Source organism: Mustela nigripes, chromosome 16 (genome assembly GCF_022355385.1).
Source record: "Mustela nigripes isolate SB6536 chromosome 16, MUSNIG.SB6536, whole genome shotgun sequence".
Classification (NCBI taxonomy): Eukaryota; Metazoa; Chordata; class Mammalia; order Carnivora; family Mustelidae; genus Mustela; species Mustela nigripes.
This window is the reverse complement of record NC_081572.1, coordinates 20,459,796-20,469,825: the sequence shown is the minus strand read 5'-3', so window position 1 is coordinate 20,469,825 and position 10,030 is coordinate 20,459,796. Positions and strand designations below refer to the sequence as shown.

At 48.4% G+C, this 10,030-nt stretch overlaps 1 protein-coding gene across 1 annotated transcript; it reads right to left on the bottom strand.

Moving 5' to 3' along the window:
- Window positions 1–4,021: 4,021 nt before the first annotated feature.
- LOC132004120 (keratin, type I cuticular Ha7-like) lies at window positions 4,022–7,713 on the bottom strand. Its single transcript, XM_059380224.1, has 7 exons — window positions 7,222–7,713; window positions 6,874–6,956; window positions 5,859–6,015; window positions 5,325–5,486; window positions 5,113–5,238; window positions 4,516–4,736; window positions 4,022–4,103 (listed from the first exon to the last, which is right to left on the bottom strand). The coding sequence occupies exons 1-7, from the start codon at window positions 7,711–7,713 to the stop codon at window positions 4,022–4,024; spliced, it is 1,323 nt and encodes a 440-aa protein (XP_059236207.1).
- Between the last annotated feature and the right edge of the window lie 2,317 nt (window positions 7,714–10,030).

The window sequence follows — 10,030 nt, the reverse complement described above, 5'->3', positions numbered from 1 at the left end:
ACAACTACATATTCAGAGTTGAGACACACTATCACGTTTGACTACCTACTATGTGCTCCCCAGTATTGTACCTCAGGCTTTAATCCTTTCAATCACACTGCAAAATGGTTGCCAGTATCCCATTATAGAATAAGCAAAAAGCTCAGAGCAGTTAGGTTACTTGTCTGAGCTCACAAAACTAGAAAAGGAAGTCCGAGAAATATTAGCTCAGGTCGACCAAGACCCTCAAACCCAAGCCAAGGCTTCTTGCCAGCCACCACGGACACCCATTCCATCCACGTGCTCCACTCATTGAACCAGTGCCGCAGTCCCCTCTGGGCTGCACACTCATCCAGAGAGCTAGGAGTATAGCGGGGCACAGGACAGAGTCCTCTGAAGGTTTTGACTAGACAAGAGAGATGACCAAAGGGTAGTTTAGGAAAAGCAGTGCCCAGAATGCACCCTGGGATGGAAACACTGAATCTCCATTCTGCACAATCTCCAGCACCTAGTGCAGTGCCTGGTACATAACACATACCCAGGAACTGTTCAATGAAATGGTGAAAGGCTGAAGTGTGTGCAGGATAAACTCAGTACAGAGGAGACGGGGCAGACGGAAGAGGAGAAAGTTCCTACAAGATCCCTAGCAGCATGTGGTAAAATCAGGAGTGCTGACAGAGAGGCAGAGAAGACAAGAGGACTCTACCAAAACACTACAGGGCTGAGTGATATGGGGGTGGTCAAAAGAGAGACAGCAAAAGTCTTTGAGGTCCCTGGGTTCCTGGGACAAGAATGGGGTGATAAGGGAAGCCGGGAAGTCAAGGCAAAGAGCTGGCTCGAGGGGGAGGATGCGGACTTCAAGTTCTGAGAATGTGAAATGTGGCCCAGCGGGACTACCCACCAGGAGGACCGAGGGAAAGGCCTGGAGCCACACGAGAGCAACCTGAGTGGCTTGGACTCACTGAGACACTCTCCAGAGTCTCTGAGATTTCTTACACCTGGCAGGCAGGTAGAGCCTGGGTTGAGCTAGCCCAGAGGCTCCTACCTGAACCAGGCAGTGATTCTCCAAGGGAAAGTCCCCTCTCCCTGCCAGAGGGGACATGGTGAGGAGGATATTTTGGTTAGAGGGAGTGTCATTTAAAAACAAACCGCCTGTGTTCTCAATGAGCTTTTAGCCATGACGGGCCTCGGTATTCATATTTTTGAGAGCTAAAACAACATTAAGTGAGAAGTGAGGGTTTTTTTTTTTTTAATATTTGTTAAAGAAAAGCCACAGATAAGGAAGAAAAAAAGGCTGAGAAACACTAAATTGGGTGACAAGAAAACAAAGAAATGATTCAATGAGATGAACTCGGGGAGATTATTATAAGTGGCCAACAGAAGGGGCAGATTTGATTTTGTTCTTAGTCAGGAAGACGAAGGGAGGAGGAGGAAGGAGTGGTGAGGCAAAGCGTTAGCGATCGCACGTCATGGACCACAACGCACAAAAATTAGTATCTAAATAAAAAATGTTCCTGTTCGGAAAAGTCCAGAATTCCACCTCAGTACTCTTGGCTTCCAGGAGTACACGGTGGTGGGAGCAGACATGTGGGCCCTTCCCCAAAGCTGGCTCAGTGACTGCCAGCCTCTGTCCTGGGGCCTGCAGCCAGCTACCCTCACTCCTTCCACTTTGCTGGTATTTGGGAGAAATGGCATTTGGAGTAAAAAACAGGCAATGAGTGGAGAGGCCTGCAGAGGCCTGCCTGGTGTTATTGTGTGAAGCCTGGAAAAAAACATTACTGATCAGCACATTGGTAGTGCAGAGGCAATAATCTGAAAACTAGTGGGCTTGGAACTTAACTAGGTGGCTCAAAAGAGGATCTGGTTCCAAGCCAAGAGAGCAATAGTCTCAGGGGGGAAAAAACAATCAACCTCATTGAAATCTAGACACAAAACTAGACACTGCATCCAGGGTTCCTATCAGTCCAATATGCGAGGACAGTGGAACCAAGGGAGGCGGGAGGGCCCAGGGTGGAATGTACCCACGCGAGAACCGGTCTGTGAATGGAGAAGTGCTTGGGTTTTGGCACCAGAGGGCGCCCTGAGCTGCCGGGCATCATTACGGATGATTGTAAAACCAGTGTCCAGGTGCCCTGGGCCAGGCAGGATAGCCAGCCACCTGCCAGCTAAATAGCCACTTGCCAGCTTCCCTAGACTGCAGTGCCCCCTGTGTCGGAATAGCCTTTCCTATCACATCCACTAACCGTGGGGGTCCCAAATTAGAGTGCATGCAGATTGTGACCTGGCCGGTCAAGGCAGGAACAGGCCAGATTTTCACGACCATGTTACATGAAAAAGTTATGGCCACTCCTTATAACATACGATTCCTGTGAGTTACTTATTAGAAGGAGGCCCACAGGAGCCCACTTGTCCTCTAACAGCCCAAAGAATGTCTTTTGTTTGTTTGATTGGTTGGTTGGTTTGGGTTAGGCCATTTGGAGAGAAACACTAAGCTCCAATAACAAGAGTGGTTGGTTTTCCTTATTGCTTAGAATTGGACAAGGAGGATGGTCAAACTTCCAGGCCACCGACTTGGAAATACATGGCCCCTGATCCTGCTAATGGGTTCTGCTATCAACTCTTCAGTCCCGCTTTCCTTCTAAGAGGAAAACATCATCCCTGTTGGTTCCCAGGGAGCCCCATAGGCCAATATCCACTGAACACCCTCTCTATGCCAAGAGCATTGTATGAATTATCCCTCAACAACAGTGAAGGGGAAATAACATTTTTCTACTTTGACAACTGAAGAGTAGGTCTCAAAAGAGTGTAGTGGCCTGGCCACTGAACTGGCGTCACAGAGGGTGGGATCTGAGCCCAAACTGGCCCAACTCCAGAGCAAGTGCTCTTTCCGCAATACTATGCTACCATGCAGAAGAACCGAATCCGCCTTGGTCTTTGGACCAGGGTACACAGGGGAGCCAAAATCTGAGAGTTTTATTCTTGGACACGCTCAGCCCATGCCAGATGCTAAACTGACTTGGACAGCAAAGAAGGCACATAATCTCACAAGTGCTATGCTGCCATGCCTGGCTGTGACCCACCTGAGTCTGGGTCAGAGCCATGTCCAAGTGGCAGACAGGCATACGAAGCACTCACACCAACTGCATTCCTCAGTCAGCATCGGTGCTCCAAAGGCATCAGCAGTGGAGACCGGCACACATCTCTCTGGAAGAAAATATGCCCAGGACCCAGACAGCTGTCCCCAGAGCCCAATCTAAGACAGTATGTGGTAACACCATGCCTCCGTAAAAGGGACAATCTGAATGAGAGAGAGAACTTGGCAACCTGATCAGGGCAGTTCTCAGCATGATCTCCCTTTGGCTAGCTTGGAAATCTAAGTTGTGTGATTTTGCTCTTGGACAAAATCAAGAGTCTGAAGATGCCAAAAGCATGATAGAGACATGTTAGTCCTGAGCTGTTCTAAAGGAATTCAAACCTGGCAGCCAGCATGGCTTGCTTTCACCAGTCCATAGGAATCGATGGGCAAGGTAAGTACACATCCCGTGTCAGCAAAGGGCCTTCATCCAGAGGCTAAGACCCCAATGCCCCCAGAGAGATCCTGGCAGCAAAGAGACATGTTGGAGCCAGCGACCACCCAAGGTCTTGAGGGCCAGAGCTCTTTATCTCCCCATATACATTGCCAAACACCAGAAGTATAGAACTTAATGCAGGAAGGAGGTTTATTGACCATTTTGTACAGGAATCCAATTACATCTTAGGAGAGGCTGAAGCATTGGAGTAGAACCAAAATCCCAGAAGAGGTACTGGGAACAAACAATAGCTCAAGTGAAAGACAATTACAGCTTTGGGGGAGAAACACAGCCTAGGGACGCACAGGGAGCGACTGCTTAGAAGTTTCTGTTACACTTTGATTCAATGAAAATGCCTCCAGTGAGTTTGGTCTTCCTGGAAGGAAGACTAAGCAGGTGAGGGCAGCCAGTCTTGACCTTCCATGCTGGCATCCAGACCTTCACAATTGGGTCTCAGCGCTGGTGCCACCGGCTTAGAGAGGGCTGCAGGTGGCAGGGGCACAGCCTGGACAAAGGACACAGGAGGCAGCCATAGAGCAGGGATTCATGGGGAGTCTGCAGGGAGAGAGAGAAAGAGAGAGGAAGAGTTAGACACAAGAGGTGCAAAGGTGTCTCAGGGACGCATAGAAAGGGCAACACCAAATAGGTAAAGGACTTGGGTCTACCACCACGTCACAGGGCGGCATGAACTCCATATGAACAGTTCCTCGTCCACCCTCATCTATGTTTTTCCACATCCAGAAGCCCTCTGGGGGAACTTGCCTTAGGAATCAGCTCTTCATATAACAACTGACCCACAGGGGAGTCTGCACACAGCAGAGAACTGAGTGCGTCCCTTAGCCAGCATGCACAGGGAGCTTTGTTCTTTCAGATGACATCTCCTTCCACAACCCCATCAGTTATCTCTGAGGACCCGCCTGACCATCAGGTATGTATCTTGGGCAGAAAAAGACCCAATCACACATACTTGCAGTCCTCGCTCTCCAGAAGTTTCCGGTACGTGGCAATCTCGCACTCCAGTCGGGCCTTGACGTCCAGCAGCACCTGGTACTCCTGATTCTGCCGCTCCAGGTCACCCCGGATCTCGGACAGCTGCTCCTCCACGTTGCTGATCAACACCTGCATCTGGGCCAGCTCGGTGCCAAAGCGGGCATCAGCTTCACACAGGGAGTTCTGCAGACAGTCTTTCTGTAATGGCAAAGGGGGAGGCAGGTGGAAAATTGTGGACTGTAGCTCTCAGTCTCTCCAGTAAGACTGTGATACCCCGGGGTATTGCCAGACCTGGAGAACAATCTAGCTCCTGTTAGAAGACCTCAGCTAGCAGACCTCAGCTAGAAGAACTAACAATGTGCCATTGCTCTTCATTGCAGACACAGGATAAGTGTGCAGGACCTGCCCCCATATGCCCCAGCATCCACATCTATGAGAAGGTTCTTGCACAGGCAAGGAATTTGAGGTTTGAACTGTGTCCTGGTCTGTATTTAAGGGGGGCCGGTACTGAACCAGGAATTGCTCTTGGGAGTGGGAGCCAAGCAGAGGCCTCTAGGCGTGCAAAGAAACTCACCAGCGTGTGCTGGGCCTGAAGCTCCACCTCCAGGGCGTTCACCATGCGTCTCAGCTCCAGGATCTCCGACTGGCAGCACCGCAGCTCCTCGGAGCATGACATGTCCTGCTTGCTGATGCTTTCAGACTGAAGCACAAGGCCACAGAGACATGATCAGCAACCTTCCCACGGGAAAGCCAAGGTCCCTCCCTGCTCCAAGGCAGTGCCCTCACCTGATCTCGGAACCACTCTTCCAGATCATTGTGGTTGGTCTGCACCATGGCCTCATAGTGGCACCGCATCTCCTGAAGCACCCTGCTCATGTCCACGGTGGGCTCCACGTCCAGCTTAATCTGGAGCTTGTCCCCAAGCTGGCTCCTCAGAATGCTCACTTCCTGCAGGAACAAAAGCAACCACATCCTGAGTGAGGAAAGGGCTTTGGACAGAGCAGATGGCACCTGAACCTCTCCTCCAGACTAATAGCTTGAGGGGTGCCCCCACTCGTGTGCTGATATGAAAGGTCTTGCCCACGGTCCACTGGGAAGAGCCCATTTGGATGCCTTCCTAAACTGACAAGACAAACCTTTATAAACAAGAAACTCTCTTTCCACCACCTCCCACACAGTCAGCCTGACTCCCAGACCCAGATGAACTCTTCATCCCGATGCCAACTGAGCCCAGGTTCGAATCCTAGAGCCCCAAGGTGAGCAGTGCTCTCCTTCCTGCCCAGGGCCCTCCCCCAAGGGTCTGCAGCCCCAGGCCCAGACCTGTTCGTGGTTCTTCTTGAGGCAGAGAAGCTCTTCCTTCAGGGACTCCTGCTGGGCCTCCAGGTCAGCCTTGGCCAAGCTCAGGTCATCCATGAGCTTGTGCATCCCACACATGTCTGCCTCTATCACTTGGCGCAGGGCGTGCTCACTCTCGTGCCTTCCAGCACAGGAAATGCAAAGTCAGCGGGACACCAAGGACATGTCCTCTCAGCCGCCCCTGGTTCCCACCAACGTGGATCCTCATTTCCTCAATTCATCAACATTCACCCTATTGGATCCTATAGCTACAGAGCTCATGGTCAGGACAACAATCATTATGCCCACTGGATGGGATGAAATGGGAAACTGAGGCTCAGAAAGAATAAATGGATATTCCAGGATTGTCCACTTGGTCAATAATAAATACGCAGATTCAACCAAAGTGTTCAAACGAGAATGCAGTGTCCATCCGGCTAAAAAAGATCATTCAGCTGGAAAAGAATGGCTTAAAAGTAAGCCTTCTGGACCTAAAGCTTTCTAGTTTATCCCATGGATTAATCATTTTGCAGGATTTTTACACCTTTCTCATTCATTCAATTGCAACTCTTGAAAACAAGGAACTACAGTGACAATTTCTCCCACCGATGAATTTGGCCAAGAGTCAGTGCATCTGTCAACAGCCAATGCATTGAAAGTTTATTCTTACAATGACTTGATTTTGTTTCTGGCTCTAATACCAAGTTCTCTTATCTTCTAGATGTGGGGAGAAAATGACATGGGACCTGACCAATCTAGATGATTCTTCCTCTTTTTGTTTCAATGCTTTTGTTCTTTTTCTCCTATATAAGGACAATTTCTAGTAATAGGTTAAATTATGGTTTGGAAAGGAAGAATGTGAACACTTAGGTATTGATCCATTAATGCTTCTATCCAGCAACTATTTTCAAACATCTACTTTGGGCAAGTACCATGATGGGCACCTAGAAATAGAACAAAAAAGAGGAGTCACTCTGAGCCCTCTTCTGGCCCTACTTACTTGATTCTGAAGTCATCAGCTGCCAGCTTGGCATTGTCAACTTGGATAATCATCCTGGTATTCTCAGCCTTGCTGCACAGGATCTGAGGAAAAGCAGGAAGACAGTTCACACACAAAACATCATACTCTGGGCCCCAGCTCTACAGGTAGCATCTACACTCATATTCGAGAGAATCCAAGAACCCAAAGCTCCTTGAGCCTTCAGGAGCATGTCCTATGGGTGTGAAGCTAACAAATCTCTCACTGACTTGGTTCTGGGGCAAAGGTATGTTTAATGGAAAGGAGAAAAATGCCATGCCCTTCCACCTTCCTCAGACCCAACGCACCCCAGGCTACTCTAAACCTCACCTTCTGCTGGAGCTCCTTGATGGTCTGGAAGTAGGACTGGTAGTCTGGGCATATGGTAGATTCATGACATTTGCTTGACTCTCGGATCTTGATCTCCAGCTCCTCGTTGTCCCGCTCCAGCTGGCGTACCTTCTCCAGGTAGTTGGCCAGACGGTCATTCAAGAACTTCATGGTTACCTTCTCATGGCCATTCGGGGCGCCTTCCGCATAGTTCTCACAGACTCCAATGTTGCCAGGAATGTTGCAGGTCCCTGGCAAGGGGCAAGCGGTGCAGCAACTGAAGGGCATGCACAGGCTGGGTTTTCCCAGAGGGGTCGCCCCCACACGTGGTCGGTTGGCATGTGCCACGGTGGCTGACAGGCACAGGGAGGCAGCCCTGGCCTCTGCCCCAGGCTGGGTCACAAGGTCCATGGAGGGGCCATAGACACTTGTTGGGGCAGGCAACCTGGTGCTGCCCGGACACTGGGATGAGCTGATGTAGCAGGAAGTCATGGTGTTAGGCTGAGGTTGCACAGAAGGTTGAGAGCAGCTGGAAAGGCCAAGCCACTGAGTCTGACAACCTCCTTCCCTCCTGGGCCTTTTATACCCCCATCCCAGGTGGGTGTTGGCTCCATGCTTTGACCTCAGTGCCTCGATTCCCTCCCTATTGTTGTACGGTCATCCTGTTACTCAGCTGTTTAGTTTACTATTAAGAGTTCACCGCCTCATTATAGGAATGTTGATGAATTTGTGGTGCCCTTTGATTTTTTATATCAGGTTATCTATTGACAAAAGGTCAGAGATTTCTATTTCTACCCAACAATCACCAGCAGTTAATTCAACTTCTAGACATCCTTCTCTGGACTGGGCCAGTATCTCTATGGATGTGGACACACTCAAGGATAGACTCTTTCAACCAGTGATCTTTGTAGCAAAAGGGACAATGACTCCTGTGCTCAGGCTCACCCAGACTTTCCTTGGAAGAGAAACACTAGTTTATAAAACTGGTAAGTCTACAGATACTTGATCATTGAGAGGTCCGATTTTTTCTTTCTTCTATCCTTTACACTGCACACTCCCCTTAAGAAGCTTAAAAGCATTAATGCATCCAGAAACATTAGAACTGGCTAAGTTTTGGTTGACTAGTCACAATCAGTTTTCAGTCATTCACTTGTTCAGCATGTTTCCTGAACATTTCCTAGAACTTGGGCAGTGTGCTGGCTCTTGAACATGCAATGGCCCCTATTCTTCAGGAGAAAAGGGTACCCCCAGAAACCTCACGATGTCTTCAACAAATTTGAATGAGAACCATTGATCAATGGGAATTGGTGTAAGAGAGGATCCATGGTCCTAACCAAGGATATTTCTAGTATCTAGAGCAAAGCTACTAACAAACAACAACAACAAAACAACAATAACAACAACATAAAAAACCTTTTATTTGACCCAGAAAAGGGAACTGGGAGGGGGTATCGCTCAGTGGTAGAACATCTGACTGCAGAAAAGGGAACTGGGACCAGAGCTCAAAGGATATCTAAAGAAAAGTTCAAGAACTAACATTTATGAAGATGTAAGGTACAATAGCTATTCTGTGGTATTCTTTCTTATTTAATCCTTACTACCTATGAGGCAGCTAGTCATAGCCTCAGTGTGCAGGTGAAGAAACTAAAGTCCATCTTCCAATTCACAGAGAAATAAATTGTCAAGATTGATTCTGTCTAAGGTCTATGGGGCCCATTCATTCTCTTCCTACCCTGCCATGACCCCCAGTGAGAACAACTTATGTACTGCCTGTGTTGTTGCTTTGTTGCAGGACTTAGTTGTTGGGCAACTTAGTTGTTGGACTTAGTTGTCGCAGGCTTAGTTGTTGGGCTAGAGGCTAATGTGAAAAGAAATAAAATATCTGAGGATCCTTGTGTTCCAGCAAAAGAAGATACCTACACACAGAGCAGAAAAGACCAAAAAATGCACACAGAAAGTCATATAAAAAGTCAGGAGTCTAAAGTGGGCCTCACATCCCAGAGATTTTTGTTAGAGACCAAAGCAACCATGGGCTGTGAGGTCAGAGGTCACCCCTCCAGAGTGCTAGAGGGAAAGTAGACGGACCAAAGAATGGAGGAAGAGTTAATCAGAGAACAGCCCAGGAGAATATAAACAGGTCTTTTCTCTAATTCCTAAAATTCAAGAAAAAGCATCTCTAAGAAAACCAAATGGGAGGCAGTGGGTATAAGTATTGGTGAGTCCTGGGCTCTTAGAATTCTCTCAAAAAGAAATAAAGAGATCTGGAATTCTTCCCAAAAGGAAAACCCATTGTGGGGTCAGTGCCAGTTACCCTGAGGTCACCAGTGAATAACCCCTTACAAACACTATAATTAGGAGACATCACCAGACTTGGCCTTCCCATCCTTCAGAGGCTTCTAGGTCCAATCTGCATAAGTTCCATCTTCAAACACCTCTTTATTTCTCTCTTGTCTCATCCCAATGCATCACTTTAATCCAGAGAATTGGACCATTACAGTCATTTCCTTTGATTTGCTAAATAGGCTCCACGTTGTGGCCCTACTTCCTGGAAGGATTTATCCCATTGACTGAAATTATGGTTCCTTCCATCTCAGGACACACGCCACTTGTTACTTCTTGGGCTTCACAGCTGGAGTGTTGATGCCCTCCCTGGCACCCCTCTCTAAAGTCCTGGCTTGGACTCAGCGTGGTCTGTTTTACATAATGACACTGATGCCACCTGTTGCTCTTAAAGAAGAGGGTTCTGCTGATTTTCTTTTGTCTCAAAAGAACTGGTAGTAAGTGGAAGGCATGAGACAGGTGTTTGAGA